At 39.6% G+C, this 22,338-nt stretch overlaps 1 protein-coding gene across 1 annotated transcript in view; it reads right to left on the reverse strand.

Moving 5' to 3' along the window:
* PITPNC1 (phosphatidylinositol transfer protein cytoplasmic 1) overlaps nucleotides 1–18,975 on the reverse strand; it is an 85,621-nt gene extending 66,646 nt beyond the window's left edge. Inside the window, exon 1 of the mRNA XM_054083160.1 lies at nucleotides 17,985–18,975. Coding sequence (XP_053939135.1) covers nucleotides 17,985–18,032 — 48 coding nt within the window. The 5' untranslated portion in view covers nucleotides 18,033–18,975. The remainder of the gene's footprint in view (nucleotides 1–17,984) is intronic.
* Between the last annotated feature and the right edge of the window lie 3,363 nt (nucleotides 18,976–22,338).

Here is a 22,338-nt window from a genome sequence, read left to right on the forward strand (position 1 = left end):
ACAGGAAACAAACATCAGTATTTTGACCTCGTGGGGTTTTTTTTTCTGAAAACAAGACATTAATACAGGGTAGGGTAAGCACCAGCAAAACTTCTTTTTTTAAACCGGAGAAGCAGCAAAATGAATTTTGAAAGCTTCTTCGTTTGAGGCTGAAAGCCGTTGTACAAAACTTCATCCTGGAGTGATATTTTCAGCTGTAATATAGGGGTTTGTAATGGAAATGCTGACAGGCCCATAATTATGGAAGCACTAGCGGGCACCACTATAATAGTATATCAGATAGGCATACTACTTAACTTCAATACAAGGTATCAAAAGATGTTAGCATCTGTCCTCATTAAAGCAGCACTTAAAATTCCTTTTAACCTCCATGACTCAAATGAGTAATTTGATATTCAGAAGGACATATACACTGCAATGAATATGTCCCCTTCAGTACTTCGAGCTGAACTGGTCGATCATACTAAATGTTCGAGCAAAAGAAATGGTGAGAATAAGACCATATTATTTTATAGGAAAAACCGAAGCCTGATAAATGAACATAAAAATGACATATTGGTTCCCGCATTCTATAACATTTCAAAGCTTCTTGTTATATCCAAATATGAAATGATATATCTGCGATGCAATTAGGCTTCTGAATACTAAGGAGGGAAAAGTTTTATCACCTCTTTTCAGTGGATCTTGTTTGATAGTCAGTTCTATATATTATTACAAAATTCTTGATGCCTGTATAAAGTCCATGCATGCAGAGAAAAGAAGATCCAGGAGAGTAGCTGGTTGAATAATATGCTTATAGCCCATATAGATTTTAATTTTACATTTTTAATCCTACCACAAACATTTGATAAACTGGTAGCACGATTACAATATACACAACATATTCTATTTCTGTAAAATATACACTTTGAAATGTCATCTGGGAGTTGAGTGCTACACAACTTTTTTTCCAACAGACACAGAAATATCACTTGGAGGTTACCTTTGAATTATCTGCAACCATAAACTCTACTCTATATCATTACTTCAGACTCTCTCCTATTAAGGTGCTCCAAAACCGAAAAAAAATAGGAAGAGTGAATTTACCCTTCCTGCATCTAGCCAGAAAATCAATTTTCCAGGACAAAGATCTCCTGAACAAGCCCTTTCCAAGCATTAAAAAAAAAATAAAGTAACAAAAAAAGTATGTGTTCCATGCTGCACAAGCCTAAGTATACAGCTCTTATCAGGTAAGGGAAATAAATGTCACATTCCACAGAAGCTTGCCTCACTGGAAATGGGATTGATGGTGTTTTTGATGACTAGGTAGAGAAAGAAAACATCTCACTGAACAGAAAGTACTTTCCCATGGAAAGTTGGAATAGTACTATTTTGAGTAATGCCCTATTAAAACAGAGGGACACCCTCAGTCTGTCACTCACCAACCTGATTTGCATGGTCTGGTGGCTTGTAATTCCATCTCATACTGCAGTAACGCCTTATAAAAGATGATTCAGGAGATTATTATATTTGCACATTTTCCCCATTACTGACAGCGAAAGCCTCCATGGGCCATCAGTGCCTACAGCCACTGCAAGAGAGCACGATCAGCAAAACAAAAAGGTCTCAGCATTTACTGATGTCATTCCTATTTGAATGTGGAGCTTAACTGAGACTGCTGGCATTCCCGCACTTGTGGTCAGGGGATGCTTTAATTTCCTTAAAAGAAAAGCAGGTTTTCTCCTGAAGAAGACAAGTTTTAAGATTTTTTTAATCATCAGAAACAATGAAATTATCTCAGTCACAGAACAGAACAGAACATGAAGAATTACTTACTATTAACTCACTTGCTAAAGAAGATGAGACAGTAAAGTAACAAGTGCTAGAAATGTATCACTGCTTATCAAACCAGGCTCATCTCTCCCAGAAATCTTTTGCCGTTTTGTCCATAACATATGTCATTTACCAAATGATCTGTTCCACAATTTTAATAGAATTCCCTAGGAAACTGTTCGAATTTCCTAACATAACTTCGGCCTCTGTCAGAACAAGTTAAAGAACGCATAAACAGGAATGTCTTATGCAAAAATGACTTGTTGATCTTTGTGGGAGAGTAAGACAAAAAACACTTGCTTGAATCATGGAAATGGCACTGTGTTACACAAATAGCAACAGGAGATTCTTTAGCATTCCAGGAACAAAATATGAGTATGCACAACCTAGAAGAATACCTTCCCAAAGCAAACCTTCTGCTCTGTTCAAATGCTGGTTCAGCCATTGTGTTGCCATCAGCACTTGATCGCATGCTCTTATTTTTTCTGATCCTGCTTCCTTCTGACCGTTACACCCAACCTCCTCTGTAAGTGTGAAAGATGGAAACGGCAGAGGAAGTTTGGCAGTGACCCATTTGTTTTTCCAAAGCCACAAGACTCTGACATGACAGTAGCTTACAGTCCACAGAAACACTGCTTCCTTCTCTCTGTTAGATCTTACCTTAGAAAATTTATTTTCAAGTTAGTTTGTTCTTGCTACAAAACTACCTGTCTCAATTATAACGTTTAACATAGTTGGTATTAATTTGGCCCATTGATTATATTGCAAACTGATTTAATGTGTTATTACAATCCAAAGACACCACAATTGAGGTAAATCTTAAATTCAAAATTTACAAGCCTGCAGACATCATCTTTATTTCCCACTGACAGATAAATTACTACATTTTCTTGCGCTTTACCTAAAGCCAATGGAGTCCTACAGAGTGCAGTTCAGTGCCGATTTTCTCTGGTACTTCATATATAGCTCCTCCTCATTCAACAAATTCTCTCGGGATCATAGATTTGCATTCTTAATGCAAAAGAAGGGAAACTCCCACTGACTTCACTGTGAGCAGAAGCGGACCTGAGCAGGGCACTAATCTTGTTTATCAGCGTACTATAGGAATGCTGTCAATTAATTACAACCATATCAAGTGCTTGGCTGCAGACAGCGTACATGGTGTGCTTTTCACGTACTGATTTACAGTCAGTGGGAGGCAGTTATAGTAAAAGCATAAGAACAAATCAAAGTTAAACATGGACATGGAAATTTATCTCTGCTTTCAAGTCTGCCAATTCTGTGTGCACTGGGCATGAACTGGGACTGTGGTGATGAAACAGCAGCAGAACAACGTTTGCTACTGGCAATGACAAAGCCTAGATAAACAAAAGAATCATGCCTCGTAACACAGTATACTACTAGTTTAAATTATATGCATCCTACAAGAGCTACTAACTAAAATAAAGCAAATGTTAATTCCTTTCAGAGATGAAACGATCAGAGAAGTACTTGGTTCCAAATGGAAACTAAGGAACATGACATACTGCCAACCAGCACTTGGCAAAACATCTGATAATGTAATATGAAAATAGTGGTGCACACCACTAACAAATATTGCTTGCCAAAATATTAATAAATCCCCTGAAATCCTAATTGTTACTGTTATCGCTACCTCTCTGACTGTCTTTAAGAAGTAGTCTCCAGTCAGCCAATCATTTCGATGAAGAAGCGTCAAAGGAAGGCATCAAAAATCCTCTGCCAGAATTTTGTGCTTAAATGCAATAAAGTAGGACAGGAGTTGTATTACTTTGTTTTTCAGACGCTTTTCATTTGCTACGACCAATTCAATGTATTGAACAGAAAAATGAGAAAGAGGGTATGAGGGCAATTCCTATTTCTCAAAGGATTAAAAAAAAGAAAATATGTTAGAAACAAAGCATGGATGCATAAATATAGAGGAAAAAGTGGAAAAGCTAGCACTGTTTTGGTGGTAAGAAAGGTCCTTATATGTATAAATCATTGCTTAAAAGACACAAAGAAAAAGCAAAGTAAATAGACCAGTATTTTTTACCACTGGAGAGAGGACACCGGAGAAGTCCCTAAGGAATTTGTACTAGGTGTTGAAGTGCTCCACACACTCATTAACGACAGTAACATACTCATCCGCAATGTATTAAAAAAAATCCCCAATGAACAATATATAAAAAGAACAAGTGATAACTTGAACTCAACAAGGATGGAAAGCTACATTTTTGTAATTAACCTCCTACAAAAGGATTTAAAAGAGGGAGTGGGAGGCATATTATAGAGTACAAAGAAAAGAAAGGAGAGAACAGAGCAGAGAGAATACAGAGTTACAGTGATCACTTGCAGCCTGTAAGCTTAGAGAGCAACTCTTGATTAGATGAAAAGCTGAGTAACTGTCTCCCTTGACCCTAGTGGCAATGAACACCTGGAACAGCAGCTTAAAATTCCTTAGCCCAAATTCACCATAGGGTCACCTCAGCGCATGACAGATGGAAGAATTCCGGGATGAAAATTTAGGCTTCACTGTGGTCTTCCACAGAGGAACCAAAGAGCTTCCAAGTCACCACTAGTTACTCCCTATCGTGCTGCAACTGTTACTGCTTCTACTTACAAAAACATGCAAATGTACAAGCGACACAAGACTTCATAGTATGAAATTACAGAGAAACATCTCAAAAGACCTACTGAGAGGAAGACCACCTCCCATACTACCAGTGCACGGTTCCTTAGGAACACAGTACACAAGCCTTTGATCTCAGGCTATTTAATTCTCATTCTTATGAAAAGCAATACACACTGCAGTGCCATCCTCTACCTTAAGGTAATGATTAATTTGCAAAGTTGTTTAGAGCCTGCCTGAAAAGGATCCCATACTTGGCGTGTTAGAACAGCTTTATGTCACACAAGTCTTTGCATTTTCATGACAGCAGCTCCCTAATGTGAACCTCCTCAGCAACTTCATTAGATAAACTGAAACACTGGTTTTCATCAAGAAATGATTCACAGGAGAGTTTGTATATTATTGGAGCTTATAAAAGAATGCTAAAGACCTAACAGGAACAAACCCAGTAACTAGTTACTTCATCAGTTTTGAACCTTTAATCTCATCAGTATAAATGCAAAATATGAAAAAATATTCAATATTAAAAGCCTAAGAAAAAATAGTTTTAAACTTGTTATCACCATGCAGGTAAGAGAAATGGTAAAAAAATGTCTACTGATGCTCACCTTTTAAACTTTGGTAATATCATTACTCTTTCCCTGTTTATAAGCAGATATAGTGCACTAATTTGCTACAGAAAGGACACAAGGGACCTTATCTTCAGCTGACTTACTGAGGCAAACTTTAAATGTCGACTTGCAAACTTTACAGTGCTTCCAAAACTGTGCATGTCTAAATCTGACGTATGCAAACAATTTGCAGACACGAATCAGCAGGATGATGAACTGTTATGTAGACAAAATGGAGTAAAAGTCCTTTCCCTCTGAAACTCTTGACCAGAAGGTGTCAGAGTGCAAAAGAAAAGTAAGGGTTTGCAAGATAAGAAAGGCAAAAATCTACCCTGACAGCTCTGTAATTATTTTGTGTCGGTGATGACATGACAAAATATTTAAAGAATGACAAAGCTTTCATTAATCAGCAAGACTATTTCTTTTCCCGCAGAGATTTCCTATATTTCCAGTTGCAAAAAAATGGAAAATGCTTTTAACTGTCACCTTATGGAGCAAGTGAATTCTGTCTATTGAAGTAAAACATTATTATTTATTAAATTACTTTGCCTGGAAAACGCCTTCTGTATACAACTTTGTTCCCTTACTTTTCCCTTATTTTCTTTCAGCTGACAAAATGGGTAAAACTCTTGGTTTGGACAGAGTCACAGAGCATTTGCACTGCACTGTCTAACCTGAAGTTAAGAAAGTTACCAGAGAAAGGAATTCTCAGGGCAGGAGAGGGGCAATATTAGGAAGCACCTATCAACACCGACCTAAAAACCCACGCTACAATGTCATGCAGAGAATTGTGACTGCTAAGAATTAACAGATAACTTTTTAAGAAAGGCATGGAATAACCAGGTATAAACACTAACAAATTAAGCCTGGTAGAGCACAATGGAAAATCTTACATTAACATCAAGACAAATTTCCCACCTATAATCGATGAAGACTTTGCTAAACCAGCACTCTGACTCAAGACTCACTCTTGTACCCACATAGGCTACATTGGTTTTCTATGCTAGGAAGTTATTTCCCAGGTCAATAGTCTATGTTTTAGGTAGCTCAAGGGCACCACCAGTTTAAGAAAGGATTCTGTGACTTTCAGACTCCGTACTAGCACCAAAAGAAAGCAGAGCTCCTACATCTAGAAAAAAAACAGGCAAAGGGCCAGCTGAACAGCAACAACTTGGCAAGACAGTTAAAAACCCAAGCTTGATAGTGAACTTCAGTTTGGATGAGTGGATCTATGACAATTCTTAACAGACATGATCTAGTAATCTATTTTAATCACCTTCAGAGCTGCATTTTTTTATTTCACCAAAAACATCTTGCAAACTCAATGTTTTTTTCTTAACTCACCGTTCCTGTTAAAGGTTTGGACTGGCTATAATGCAGAGTTTTCTTCTTCTTCCCATTAAATATGCATGAACACTTCAAAGACTAGTGCTTTACTGCATACTTACTGTTACTTGGAAGTTTGCTAGTGGCCCTAGGGAATGTCCTCAGCTTTTCTGCAACAATAAAGTAAATCAACTGCTACCTAGAAGGTAAGCCAGACAGCCACAGTAACTCACTTAATTTGCAAGTCTAACTTCCAAAAGTGTTACTCCTGGAAAAGGCCTACAAACAAAGATGTTGAGTACAACAACCTGTGGGAAGGAATGCAATTGCTAGAAGCTTGTAAAAGGCCTTAAGGACCTCTTTGCAAAGCTTTAGGATTTAAGCTGTGACTCTCAGTCTTGTGTACACAGGAAGTGATACCGGCTTAAATAACCTCTCAAGCCAATGAAAACCAGCTTAAAAACAAAATATGACAAACCATACGGCTTTCTGAACCACAACTATTTTTTTTTTTGCTTTGCTTTACTCACTGGGTAAAAAGAAAATTGAGGAACCACCTTGAATTGAGTTCAAGAGAATATCTATGTGCACACACTTCTCCTGCTGATGAAAATTAATTTTCTAGCCTACAGCTATATGAAAATGGGAGGACCCAAATAGCTTTGGGTTGGTACAAAGCATAACAGAGTAGATGGGAGTCTGACAGCTACTTCTAAAAAAGGTACAAAAATCCTCAAGGAGTCTGATGTGCAGAACTCATGCAAGTCTCTACTCTGCACTTTACTGTTCATATAATCACACTGATTAGATATCTTTTGTATGGTTCTATTAAAATGTATTTTACAAATGCCTTTGATAATAACCATAATATTCTGACTGAAGTGTTCACACTTGGTTACTTATTACTCTTGGGCATACGACTTTTTGCAGTAAGTAGAGAGTGTGAAGCAATACTGCTGGTTTGAATTGTTTAATTTTCACATATTTTAGAATATTTATGAGAGAAAAATCTACAATCTGTTCTTCCTCTGCCTAAATATTTAGAAGAATTTAGGATAATATCCATGCGTTTCTGTCCTTTTACCCTTGAGAATGAAAAAATATATATGTACTCATATAGAACGCATTCATATTTTATATTATTTATGTATTATATATTATATATACACAAGAGTTCACTGATTTTATGGAAGCTGACAAAATTTAATCAAAAGCCATTCATACGATTGTGAGAGGAGGATGGTTTGAACAGGTTTGCCAGTAGGATGTGTGCTGCCAACACCAGGAAGGTAGGGTAAGCTAATGCCAAACTAAGCCACATAATACAGAGCGACCTCAAAACAGATGTGCAGCTCCTTACAGTGGACAACTGAAGGAAATTAAGGGATGAGGTGAGATAAAGAGCTAATATGAGGAATCACAAGGAAGGAGCAATCACTGTTCCTCAAATGCTCCTCAAGAATCAGAGCTTCATCCAGACTATGGTCCCCAGGAGAAGGATGAGATGCAGACTTCCCTTCTGTAACACAGCATGTCTTCTCCCGCATAAGAACATTCGCTTTCTGAAGCCTGAAGGGGAGGATACTCATTGATTGCCACTGATGTACCTTGGGCTGTCACAAGACAAATCACTCGTGTTGTTTACTTCAGTTCTGGCCACTAAAAACAAATCGGCATGTCTGAAAATGTCCCAGTGAAAAGGCAGGGCTAGAGGTATCCACATTTAACTTGTATTAGGCTTGCAGCATGATTAAATGAAAACATAACCACCTGTTACCCTTACTTCAGTGGGAGTATCTATTTTCAATTATAGAATTTACTATCCACCATCAAGTATGGCAAGTAACACCATGGTAACATAAACACAGCCGATGCTGCTTAAGAGAGTTAAATTATAAATAGCAATGTATAGCCCGTGAGGTCCTGGAAATAAACTAACTAATCCATAGGCATTCATTACTATGACATAGCATTTCCACTAAAATGTTATTTGCCTTAACTCAAACCCACTCAGAATAGATATAGAAGTTCAGCTTCACTTGACTCTGAGCAAGTTCACGTTCAGGCATGAAAAAACAGAGACAGTGGAGAAAAACTATAGCAGAACAGTGCAAAATAAATTAAATAAAAAAATCCCCATAGTAGGTGTTATTCCATTTCCACTGAAGTTAATGAGAACTCCCCACACACCCTGCATAAGAGACACCCGTTAGTATATGGAATGTATGGTTTTGTATTGAATCATTCCTGGGAGAGGGTAAAAAAAAAAAAAAAGAGAAAAGGAGAGGAAAAAAGAATAAAGAAAGGGAAGGGAGGAAGGGGAGGGGAAAGGAAGACAGGGAGAAAAAAATTAATAAAGAAAAAAGAAAAAGGAAACAAGAAAACAAAAGAAAGAAAAAAGGAAAACAAAAAAACTTGGGCCTAACTGATTAGCAAACAGTTTGGAAATGCAAATAAACTTAGCAACCCTCTAAAACATTTGAGAGATTTCTCTTTAGCTTCAGTCTGCCCAGAGATCCATGGTAACTTAGGGAATACTGGGATTGAAGCCTGTGCTCAGTACTCAGAGGGGAGCTGAATTATCAATTGTTTCACTCTGCTGTAGAGTTCCTTCTTCCCCGCAAGACGGAGGCAGAGCCAGAGCAGCAGGCTGCTGTTCCGAGCAGCAGCTTTCTGCCAGCTGGCCAGACGCCTGCTGGGGTTGGCTGGGCTGCCTTATTTGGGAGGATGACCAAGGGCTCAAAAATGGGATAAAGAAAAGAGAATCAGCATTTCTACAAAGTTAGGACTGAAAATTGAGAGCGAAGAGGTTACTGCCAAGCTTTGCAGTGCAAGGACAGCAATTACTTAATTCTCTGTAGGCTCAAAGACGTTATCACAGGTTTGACACAAATCTGGGGCCTTAATCTAAGCGTGTGAAAACATCTTTTAGTTTACAGCTACTGGCTGAAGTCTACTTCTGATTAGACTGATAGAAACCTGCAATGCGTCTACTGAGGTCCATGGAATTATTTCACATTTGCACCATGCAACTAAAATGGAATTTAAATTCCCAACACTTCTATTCTAAAAATACGCTGTGTTTTGTCATACATATTTGGCGAAATCTTGGCCTCTCTGACATCAGCGACAGAATGCACTGGTAGTGCTGTGGTCTAAATTCCATTGAATGATTTTCCTTTCACACAGAGCGAAGCAAAACAAAAGCCGATCCAATGAAGTAAGATTTAAATAAACTTGATACGAAGTCTATGTGATAAACGCAGCAGGCAGGTTACTTAAGACTGAAACCATGTGTACATTTCATATGTTTCATCTGGCTTATTTCAAGTCACTATACAATTAATTTATTAAAAATATAACTTACAGGTCAGCTAATTTGCACTTTCCAGGAAAACCTCACAAAATCAGATAAAAAGCTGGATAGATTTGTCAAACACCTTTCAGAAGATAAGATTATACATATTAAAGATCAGTATATTCCATAGGCTTAACAAGTGAGACTACTCAAAAACATCTATGTCTGACCAGGAGAAATACATGCACGGCATTTGCAATAATAATCAACAGCATTATCAATCTCTTTATCCTTCTGATAAGAACAACTTTTTGGTTCACAGAGGACTTCAGTATTTTGGTAAGCTTTCAAGCAACACAAATGGTTATTTTTACATTTTTTTAATAATTTTTATATAAAATGGAAGCAAAAAGCTGAAAATACACTCAACAGTTATTTGTCTGACTATTATCAGTGAGTGACTGTTAATCAAGCAATTGAGCAACAGCATGCATTATACTGGAGTATCCTTATCACAATTATTTTGTCATGCATTGTAACAATATTTTTACCAAAAATATATTAAATGTAGTCATTAATTGGGCAACACACTAAAGCTAAAATGACATTTACTGTGATGCAATGGAAAATAAGGCGTACTATCATGGTCACAGAAAACAATTCCCACAGAGCCTAAGTATACCTAAATCTCTTAGGCAAGGCTAATCTTAGAACAGAGATGTAAAAACTCCTAAATAGAGACCATGATTTTTCTGGTGAGCATATGAATAAGCCTTTTACTCAACCCAGTCCACAAACATTTATGCATGTGACTCATGGCATGTGACTACTTGTGCTTTAAAATAATATGTGCGCAAGTTAAACACATGCAAAAGCTAGAATGTGCACTGTAAAACCAGCTTTGGAGCTCTAAAACTACAAAACTAATAGAGTCCAAAACTGCTTTGGCATTTTCTAACCACAAACAGGAATAAGATAGAAGATTGATATTTTTTCCAAGAAAAGCCATTAAAATGTCATTCCTACAATTTAGCACCCTGCATTATACTTCATAAAAGTAAAAACAGTATTTTAGTACATATCCAAGGATTAAAAATTGGCTGATCACTCATAACCAAAACTGGGAAGAAACGATGAACTGAGAAGGAGATAAACAAGACTAAGACTAGACTAAAAGCACTATATATACACACATGGGTTAAGTTCAGGTGTAGTTTCCCTCACATACAGACTACAAACCCATCTGTTAACCCAACTGAAATCTAGATTATCTTCTCTTTACTCCTTTTTAAGCCTAGTCAATAATCCTGGGGAGCACCTTTCTCCTTGCTTTCTAGACACATGCAGACAGTGGTAATTTCAGTTAAATAGTGCATAATGTGCCTACACAAAGTTCTCCAGGCTGTACTAGAAGGCTACCATAGCAGATTTGTGTGAAATGTCACCGTTTGCTTTATTTTATTATCAAGGTATCAATTTGTACCAAAGACACTACTGGTCATGATAAATGCTCTATAAACCAAAGAAGAAAAGGATAAAATATAAGGAAAATTATAATTATTTGGGAAAAAAATATTAAATGTCAAATAAGTTTTCCATGAGCAAAGATATAATTATTCCTCACCTACAGTTGTTGAGTATATTTCAACAGGTTTGCATGTGTGTATTATCTACACCCATCCTTAGAGTATTTAATAGTTAGTTGTGTGTTAGGTCAGACATTCAGGACAGAGACTCAGCACGTATCTCAGCATACGACTCCATGCTGTAAGGACAGCCTAGGGAACATATTTGTCAACTCACTAGTCAAAAAGAAGAATATAGTGAATGAATCATTGCTATAAACGGTGAGTTTCCCATTACCTGGCTAGGCAGTCTTTTGTATGAAAGAGTATGATCTCTAACATTTTAACAATAGAAATGCCTATCAGACTAAACTAAACACTCGCTAAGGAAAATATAATTTTTAGCCTTTCCTAGTTATCACAGAAACCATCCCTTCCTATTATCTAAAAGGCTTTATATTCTTTAAGGGCTATAAATCACCTAACATTTTTTGACACATGCTGTCAGGCAAAAAGCACAAGAAAATTGGTTTAATTATATTATTTCTAACCTTACAATTAGACAGATGAGGAAATTAAACAGACTGGACAAAAGGAAAATGTATTTGACATAGAGTTACCAAACTCCAAGGTGCTAATATTGGCATCTACATTCATTATAGGTTCATAAACAAATGTGGCCACAATTTCAGAAGTGCTGCTCACTTAGTGCTCACATCAACTCTTACAAGAGCTTCATGCTCTCATCAACTTGAAGATCATCTAAAAAAATAAAAACCCAGAAAACAGTAAGTTTGAAAAGCCAGTATTGACATTCTGTGTCTCTCTCCCTGTTCTTTTGTTTCCGAACCTACATTATGTTTCAAAGACAAATACACTTTGCAGAGTTCTTGACAGCACCGAAGCTCCATTTAGCTAGAAAATGTCATAGAACACAGGCGAGCTGCATCTTCTCTTATGGAAAATGCAAACCTGGGCCCTACATTTTGCCAACAAAGCCTTCAAATCACATGTGCAGTATTATTCGCTATATATAGCTTGAGAAAACAAGTGTTGACAAGGAGAGGCAGAGCAAGAGAGATGAAGAGAGACATATGTCAGAGCCTGCAGTTCTTGAGTAATATCTAATCCCTTCCACTGAAAGATTTTTTTTAATGATTTACACTCAAACTTTGAGAACAAAGGTTGTCTTCTTTCTTTCACACAGTGGTATTGAAGTGTGCAAACAGAAGTAGAGGAGAAAACTGGTTATTTTTGGTCTTCTGTTTGCAGAGGAGTTGAATAAAGACTTGACATCTGTGTTGCTTTGCTGTCACAGCTCTCTAGGTGACTGCAACCAGTACAGGAAGGTCAAGCTAAAGTGAGGTATTTATTTTCTTCCCACGGCAAAATACAGCTCTCACTTTCTGGGCATTCTCACAACTAGACAACATAAGAGAATTAAACAGTTATCCTTCTCTGGTAGTGAAAGCTAACTTCTGGTGCTTTCTCTCACCTATTTTATCTGTCAGATCACTGCAATGATCCTTCTCAGCCCCTAAGCTCTAAGGTCAATTAAAGGTCACGCTGTGTGTAGCAGAGGCCTTGTGATGCCAGTAGACATCACCGCCCACAACAGACCAGACTTCTGTTTGCTAATGAGAATCTTACATAATAATTCCTTTTGAAGGGTAAAAAGATGAGCTCTTTACACCATTCTGCACTTCTAGATTAATAATTAACTCTGAATGCTCCTCAGACAGACGTATCGGTGCCTCCACAGCATTAATTGCAAAAAGAAGGTAAGGGTGGTGATGCTCTCAAAACGCACATCCAGAAAGAATGATTAACCGGAGCGAGAAGCCCTTTACTTCTCATAGCACTCTAGCATCTTGTATAGGCCTGAGTCTAAGACCATCGATGCATCACAGCTGTTGATAGTTTAAATTAAAATTGCACAATAAACCTCCATCTTTGCTGGACAACTTCAGCTCAAAGCTGCCAAATAAACTTTTTCTGCAGAGGTCATGGCCATGATACAATCCAACTATTATTTTAATCACAAGTAATTAAATTGAACTAAATTTGAAAAGCTGACTTCACCTTATGTTTGCTTATAGCTCTCTTGCTTACAACCAACACTGCTCTTTCAAGTGTTCCGTACATTTACATATTCCTGAAAATATGTAATACCTGGGAAGCTAAAAAAAGCATTCATTATCCATCATTATTTAATCCATCTGTATTAACTGCAGGACAAGTATATGTAGTTTGTGCTGCAGCAGATAACTATGGTTCTGAAAGAAACTATTTTACGCTTTATATCCTACTAAAGGCTTTTCTGTCCTACATACACAGTTATGTCTAAATAACATAACACCTGCTCACTCTCAGGGCATAAGAACAGTCTCAAATGCTTTCATTGAGCTTTAAATCCATCTGAATGAAATGTCCTATAACGGGGTCCCCTTTAAACACAAAACTAGTTTTCTAAAGAAGAAATCTACACAAGATTCAGAGAATACAAACACTGGTTACACATATGTTGGTGAAATAATTTTACACAAATAATCCACACTGGGAGAATTCATAATGTTTGAAACAAGAGCTAAACAACGGATATTTTTATAAAGGAGCAAGCACAACACCTGTAAAACCAGAATTTGTTAATGTTGAGAGGATTTTCTTGTTGAAAAATCATGATCTACATTTACGGGTGTTTCGCAGGTCTCTGCTTGTTTGTATTCCTAACAATACAGCTGTTCCTGCATTTCTCATGCAGGCACTGCTCCCCACAGATCAAACTTCACTTTTATCTAAAGCACAGAAGGGCAGCAATTCCACCAACCTCAGCAGAGATAATCTCGGTTGAAATAAAGAACAAAGGAAAGAAAAATCTACTAGGACTTCAGGTACCAGCCAGGCAGGCATACTTCAGAACCAACAGAAATGCTAATGGTCATCTCTGTTTCCAAGGAAAAAAACCCCTGTGGTGACTACTGTATTTTATTCGATACTCAGCTTTTAAATATATACAACCCAGCTTCGCATCTTTCTTAGCATTTTACAACAATGACAACTCCATTTTCAACAGCGTCCAGCAAAAATGTCTTTCCACCTATTCCCCTAGAGAATAATCACTTTCCACAGAAATCATAGACTTCACTGTACTTCGCCTCTTCCAAAACACAAGTTCAGTCACGTGCTAACCCATCAGATTTGTTTTACGTTTTCAGATAAAGGCCTCTCAAAAGCACAAAACCACGTCAACCTTCCTGGGAAGAATTGTGGAATTACCATTCGCAATGAGACCTAAGTCCGAGAATCACCTAGCATCTCCCCTCTTTTCAATGGCTTGGTGTTCTTTTCACTTGCTTAGGAATGCATTTTTTTTTACTGATGATATTTAAAAAGCCACAATGCAGCCTGTTATACTATTTTCTCATATAATGCAACAAACTATTTGTAAGAATGAACTAACACATGGAAATACAAGGGCGGAAATAACCAAGAGGCATACTCATTTATTAATTGCAGCTGGGATGAAGATTGGTAGCATATTCTAACCAATTACTGCAACAGATTTTACTTGCTTTATGTATTAACCAAAAGAAATGGCTTTTCCTAATTTATAAGGTCTCAATGTTAACAAAAGGACTGAATTTGCATGCATGCCTCCCAAAAATACCACAAAGGAGGTAAAGAATGACTTCTAACAGGCAATCAAATTGGCTTTGTCAACCAACAGCTATGTTTTGACCTAAATTGCAAAGCTTACAGTAGTTATTATTTTGCTTAAAAGTTAACATGATATTTACTTTCTCAAATTATGTCAAAGCTGATCAGGCAGCTTGCAGCAATGTATATGTAACAGTCCTAAGTAAACGTCAATAAAAATTCAGTTTCATGAGTTGGCCTCAGCCGGGAATAAGAACTGTACTGTGGTGCCACAGCACCTCAACGAGTGTTCTTGGAATAGACTGTCTTTCCTGGTGCTTCTGGACAAGGAATTAAAAGATGCATCTCTGATTCCTGTACCCTATCTCAAAATACACAGGAAGAGAAGTCTACAGCCATCAACATTCCTTAGGAAATGTTTTATTTCCAAGCAAGCACTTGGCCTCTAAGCTGACAGGTATACAAACAAAACTCACATAAATATTTGGGTATCTTATCTGCTGATCAATGAAAGAATGCCTCAAGAACATGATCCGCAGTAGCTGAGGAAGACCAGCTATGCAGAATCTCCTCTGCAGAAACTCTACAGATCTGGGGATGGCGTTGTTGTTACAGTGACATCTATCAGTTTTTCACTCTTCTCTAGGGATAAATTTAGGTCTTAATGTGCAGTATTAATTGCTATACTGCTGTGTGCATATTCATTTGCATGCAGAAGTAATAACTTCTAGATATTAGTCTAGACAACATACCAGCACTGACTAAAGATGGAATTCTCCCTCATTCGTGTCGTGAGACTTCTATGTATAGATAACTGGCAAGTCAGTGCTAAAAAGAACAACTGCTCAAGGAAATGCTTTTGAATGTATGTATAAAGTGCATAAGCCAAAAGCCAGAACTTTCAAAGAGTGTAAAAAACAGCGCTGTAAAGCCTAAGTAAGGAAAACAGGACAAAAAGAGAAGCTATGCAGCTGCACTGTTCACATACCTGCTGACATAGACAACCTCAAAAATATCCAGGTGCTTAACTCCTCGTGATGTCAGTGCCAGCTGGGTACCTAAGCACCATAGTACATAATGGCCCAATATCACAATCCTCTAAGAAATCAAATATCCTTTGGAAATGGTATTTCCATCAAAGTACGCCACAGAAGCCAGTTTAGGCCTCTTAGAACCAAAATGCTCATTTTTTGAAGGATTAACATAGCCCCATGATGTTCGCCTACTAAGCACGTACCACATCCCCTTCTTATTCTACACAGATGCCGAAATCACCAGGCATTATTGGTAGCTCATGTGCGACTAGAGGTAAAATAAGATAACAGCCTCCTCACAGATGGCAGGAAATGTCACAAAGATGAACAACTATGGGAAATACAGCGCAAAGCATTTTTAGTATGTAAAGAGTGTAACAAAAAAGATTTTTTAATTTCAATTTTATGGTAGTTCATTTTATAATTAATAATCAAATTCATGCTAAATATCACACATGTTCTAGGTCTCTCATTCAGGCATCTCAGCTGCCGCTCTTTAATTCATCGTAAGAGAAACTACAAAACATATGAATATCTTTACTAATTCTGTTAACATTCTAGAGAACAAAATGCTTCCTATGCTGTCTTCTGCCTCACCATGCATCAGCCATTCCTGTTTTGGTTGATTTTTAAACTTTTCTCTACCTGGAAATTTTGCTTAATGATAATTTTTCAAAATAAATTAGATCTGCTCCCTTCTGATGACATAATGAACTGTTATTTACTAAGTGTGGTAGTCTGAGGACATCAGGAACTGGCTTGGATAAAATGTTGTCTACATTAGGATAACACAATAAACAAATAAAATTACGTATTAGAAGAATAATGTCACGCAATATCACAGCATACTTTATAACTGGGTTGGAAAAATACCAGAATTAAACCTACGCCAATTTGTGTGCACGAATGTGGTGGGTTTAGGTCCTGCTCCCAGAAGAAGGAATTTCCTGAGCAGCCTGGAATAAATATTTGGCAGTCTGAATTCTCAGTTTTAAAATACAGTGAATTTGCCAAACCTGATGATACAAAGAACCCATTGAAACGACTCCTCAATCATACTCGTAAAGGCTCCTCTACTAAAAATAAGATCAAATTGTGCCGCAAAACACTCACCTGGATGTGTTTAAACCAATAAACCCGCGTTAATTGATGTGCGGAGCCAACGTGTGTTGTGATAACCTTGGGGAGAGGGGCCGGGGGACACGGACCCCGCGGGGCAGCGCGCCCCCTGGCGGCCCCGGCGCAAGATGCGCGGAGCGGGGCGCCCCGCGCAGGGGGCGCGCAGTTGCACGGCGGGTTTGATCCCCGCTGCAGCGCCCTTTTCCACGGCAAAACCGGGTAATTAAAACAAGCTCCGCTTTTCCTGCTCGTGCGAGGTGCTGTGAACTCGAAAGCACCGCCTCATTTGGCCATCAGGCCGTTAGGTACCTATGGCACCCATAAAGCAGCGCTATTTATAGGCACGGGAACTACACGGCACGTGTTTTCCATGTAGGCGTTACTATCTTACTTAAAACAACGAGCAGGTAGGCTGTTTGCAGATAAATAAAAACATAACGTTCTTAACAGTTTGGAACCTCGACAGAAAAAAAAAAAAAAAAAAAGCAGTTCGACTTCGAACCATTTCTTCAAACGACAAAAAAAAAGTTTTACTGATAAATGGTCGCCTTCCCACCCTACCTGTGCCAGAGTTCCAGGGCACTGCCATCTGCAAGGGTATTTTAAGCAAAGGTGAAGATATATTTAGAATCTGGGTTTTGGATAAAAGCTTTAACAGATAGAGGATTGCAGTACAAACCATGCTCCTGCAAACACGCATCTTCAAAAGTCCGGTTGGAAAATCTTGATAACCTTTACTTTGACGAAACAATGCTTTCCATACACTTAAGTTACCTTCGTTCCAGCAGGATTCGCTTATTTTCCAATAAAAACATACCTCTCTAACCAATCATCTCCGGCTAAGTTGATTACACGAATTAAAAACACTCAGTTAAACAAACACAACCTCAGCTCGGCTGGAAGGAGAAGACCCCCGAGCGGCGGGTTGCTTACCTCTTCGACTGTCAGAGGCATGCAGATCCGATACTCCTTCATGAGCATATTCCCGCTGCCTCGGTGCGGAGCCGCGAACTGGGAGAAAAGTGCTTCTTCCTGCACGACGAAAACCAATCAGGGAAAAAAAGAATCAAGCCTTTTGGCAGCGTGTCCGCAGGAGAGAACGCAACCATCCAGGAGGGCTGAACCAGCCAGAAGAGAAACCAACACAATCTCTCCCTTCTTCCAGTTCTTCCTCGTTCAGGCTGTGATCACGGGAACCCCCCGGGCTCGCCCCGACTCTCACCGCCCGTTCGAACGCTTTCGCTACCCGCGTTGGCAGCGCTGGGGCTCTCGCGGCTCTGTCAAGACATGCCTGGGGCGGCGGAAAGAACAAACGAGGCGAGAACGTGGCTTTTTCCCCCACCGCGGGGGAAGAGCAGATGCCGATTAGCCGAGACAAAAAGCCCTTGAAGAGCGTTTTCCCCCTGCGCGGCTCCCACCGCAACGCGGCTGCGGGCGCTCCCGCCGTGCCGGGGGTGCAGGGGAGGCGGCGGCCCCGGCGGGGGCGATGCTGACATCAGCGGGGCGGCAGGAAGGAGGGAGGGGAAGGGAAGGGAAGGAAAGAGAAGGGGGGGGCGGGTAGCAGCAGCAGCAGCCGCCGCTCGGGCGGGCTTAAACGGAGCGAGGTGGCCGGCGCGGGTTCCGCCCGGCTGCGCTTCCCGGCGGAACGCGCCGTTTAAATGGGTTAATTCGCCGAGCCGGCTCGATTCAGAGGGAGTCGATTGACCTGCGTGTGCTGCTGAGGCTCGCGGAGGGTTTAGAAGGCGGTGTGAGCCCGGCGGGACCGCGGGGGAGGCAGCCCCGCGCCCGGCAGCGCCCGCAGGATGCGGAGACCTCGCCCATTTCCCCCTCGGGCAGCCCCGCCGCTCTCGGCCGGCACGTTTGGCAACACAAATAAACCGCCTTCTTCCTATCAGCGCTTTACTTTCAAATGCCACCCAGAAAGTTCAGTGAAAAAGTGCCTCCTTGCTAGCTGAGCAAGAAAGCCGGAGCCCTTGCGGGCGGCCCTGTTTTCTTTGGCTCCTTGGTAGGCAATTTGTCAGTTAAAGCGTTTTAATATGCTTGGGGTTTGTGTTTTGCATTATTAATTGCAACCTGATGCACGCAGGGACCCGACTCTGAAACCTGCTGAGAACCTTGACCTGTTACACAACTGCAGGTAAATCATAACACGCTCACATTGCCGTTCCTCCCAAATGTCTGTAAAGCATAAACCGCAGAGAAGTGCTGGGACAGGAATGTGAAAATACAAAGCACTGCTGGGATAGTGGTCAAATATACCTCTGCATTTAAATATAAATCATTTGTTAAAGTACAAATGATGAACTACCGTATCGGGACAGTTAAAATTAATTTAGGTCTACAATAAAATGTTTCATAACAAGAAAGAGCAAAAAAACCTCTGATTTTCATTGGTACTGAATGTACATTTCAAAGCTATGTATATAATTTTCAGCCCAGAGAGGACACAGTGCCATCTCCTGGAGCTACTAACATAACTTTTCCATTCCCTGGCAATAATGGCACAATATTTCACGCACCCTGTCCTTCCAGTGAAGTGCAAACACCTACAGAGAGACTGAAAATCTGGGAGCTCTGTTAATAGTCTGGGGGTTTGACTGAGGTATGAACAATGCAGTTAATGAGTCTTGTATCTCAAATCTGACAACAGCCATTTCTCAATATCCGAACCATTGCTGTAATTCATAACGTTGGTAGTGTATGTTCCTGAAACTTCTATGGAAAATAGCACAAACAAGGCAATACCATGATATTAGTTATAGACGAGAGATATCCAAATCCACTTCTAAAACATCTATTTCAATTTTAATTGATTTGCTAGTTGTTTCATTCACTGGGAGCAATATCTCTGGATTTCTGCTGAAAAGCAGGATAAAAAATTGAACTATTTTGCATAGGGACACGACGCTTCTCATTTATAGGCAAAGACACTGATTCCAATAAAAACAGGAGAACACCCTGAACTAGTTTATCGCCTACTATGTGTTTTCAACATAAACCAAATCTTACAAGTCTGTATAAACTAGCAAAGCATGCAGATCTTTGGAAAGTAGTGTGTCAAATCCAGAAGCTACTGAAAATGGAGATTAAAACTACTTCCTATACCTACAGGAAAGCATTCTTCAGTCACCCCATGCTTATTGCCACAGGCACAGCTCCATCTTGTGCCATCTCCATATACATATACATACGGGAAGAAAACAGTGACCCTAACAGCATCCTTTATGACTCCCTGCTGTGACTACTCTCCCAGGACTCTCTAAGAAGCACGCTTACCAAATGCTTTCTGGGAGAACCTGCCGAGAGAAAACTTCTAGCTCCAGCCAGACAGGTAGTTTCTGCCAAGCATGCCTGTCTGAATGTTGGTTCTTTGTTTTCTGTGAATTGTCAGAAACTCTTACCTCTGCAACAGGCTCTCTGTGATCAGTTGTAAAAATAAGACATATTTCACTCATCTTTCATTTTTGACCTGGGGGTAAAAAAAACGTGTGTTATGCCATGCTGGACATTAACTTTAGATGGTCTTGTGTCAGCAAAATGTCACTTTGTGATAAGAGACACTAAAAGTCATGCTATTTCTTCAGGTGTTTTACTAAGGACTTTTGAATAAGAATTTATGGGGTTTTGAGCCATTGAGATAGTCTACATTGGAGGCAAAAGCTGCTTCCGCATCTTCCAGCATACCCATGCACGCAAAGGAAGAGAACAGTTGCAGTATGCATTAATTTTCTTCCTCTTTCACTCATTGTCTGAACCGAAATTTCTGTGTATGGGAATATGTTCCATTAGATTAGTAAGTGACTTTTCACTTCCCTGAAAGCCATTACTGCCTGTCCATTGACTGTAAAATTATACTAATATTACAATGAGCTGAAAGAATGAGATTTTACAATTCACAATAACATGAGCTGACTGAACATAAGCCAGTAGCGTGCTCAGGTGGCCAAGAAGGTCAACAGCATCTTGGCTTGAATCAGTGCTGGTGTGGCCAGTGGGAGGAGGGAAGTGATCATGCCCCTGTACTCGGCACTGGTGAGGCCACACCTTGAACCCTTTGTTCAGGTTTAGGCCGCTCACCACAGGAAAGACATTGAGAGGATGGAGTGCGTCCCGAGGAGGGGAACAAATCCAGGGAAGGGCCTGGAGCACAGAGCTTATGAGAAGCACTTGAGGGAACTGGCCTTGTTTAGTCCGGAGAACAGGAGGCTGAGGGAAGCCCTCAGCACTCTCTGCCACACCTAAAAGGAGGTTGTAGTGAGGTGGGTGCTGGTCTCTTCTCCCACTTAACAAGCAACAGGGTGGGACGAAATGGCATCAAGTTGCAATCAGGGGAGGTTTAGGTAGATACTAGGAAAAATTTCTTTACTGAGGAGTGGTGAAGCATTGGTGAACTGGCTGCCTAGGGAAGTGGTGGAGTTTCCCACCCTGGCAGTGTTCAGAAACAGTGCGGATGTGGTACTTACAGACATGTTTTAGTAGGCGTGGTGGTGTTGGGCTGATGGCTGGACTGGATGATATTAGAGGTCTTTTCCAACCTTAATGATTCTGTGATTCTATGAGAAGTAGTCAAAGCTCTGTAAAAATTTGTAAATGCCAGAGTTCAGAAAGAAAAACTTGTACACTCTATGTTTTCTGCATGTGTTTTCAGTACTTAGGTCAATTAATAACTAAAAATTATTAGGGATAATGGATAAATTCTATTACTTAACTTTTAAAATCAAGTTTGAGTTCAAGCAGAAAGTGACGCAAAGTCCTGGTCTGTGCTGTGCTAATTGGAAAGCGTGTATCAGACACAATCACAAAGTACTGTATCATAGCTCTGAATTCACTTAATTGAATTACTCTTAAATTACACCAGTGTAGCAAATGTAGTAACTCAGCCTTAACCCTGTAAGCAACATGGAGCAGTTATCTCAAATAACCCTTTGCCACATCATGTTGTTAGGTATCTAGTAGAGTTACCATGAAATTTATGAGTAATTTTTTCTGGGAGTCTTGAATTACAACCAGAGATATAGGGCATTCACTGATCAGTATTTCCTTCAGAGTTCTTTGCTTGCAAACACAAGTGAGTTTCTCTGAATTTCTGCAGTAAGTGGAACTTCTGTAGTGTATGAAATTCTGTATTGTAATGGGAGATGGTAGCAACGTACAACCACAAGTGTTGCAGCAACGTCTCCCAACAACTGATGGTGCAACACCATCTAAAATCTGGATCCCTTATGGTCTTAAAAATCATTGTGACCCCTACCTTGCCCCCACCTCTCCAGCTCTGCAGGATGATTAA

The sequence above is a fragment of the Cuculus canorus genome, chromosome 18, assembly GCF_017976375.1.
Source record: "Cuculus canorus isolate bCucCan1 chromosome 18, bCucCan1.pri, whole genome shotgun sequence".
Lineage (NCBI taxonomy): Eukaryota > Metazoa > Chordata > Aves > Cuculiformes > Cuculidae > Cuculus > Cuculus canorus.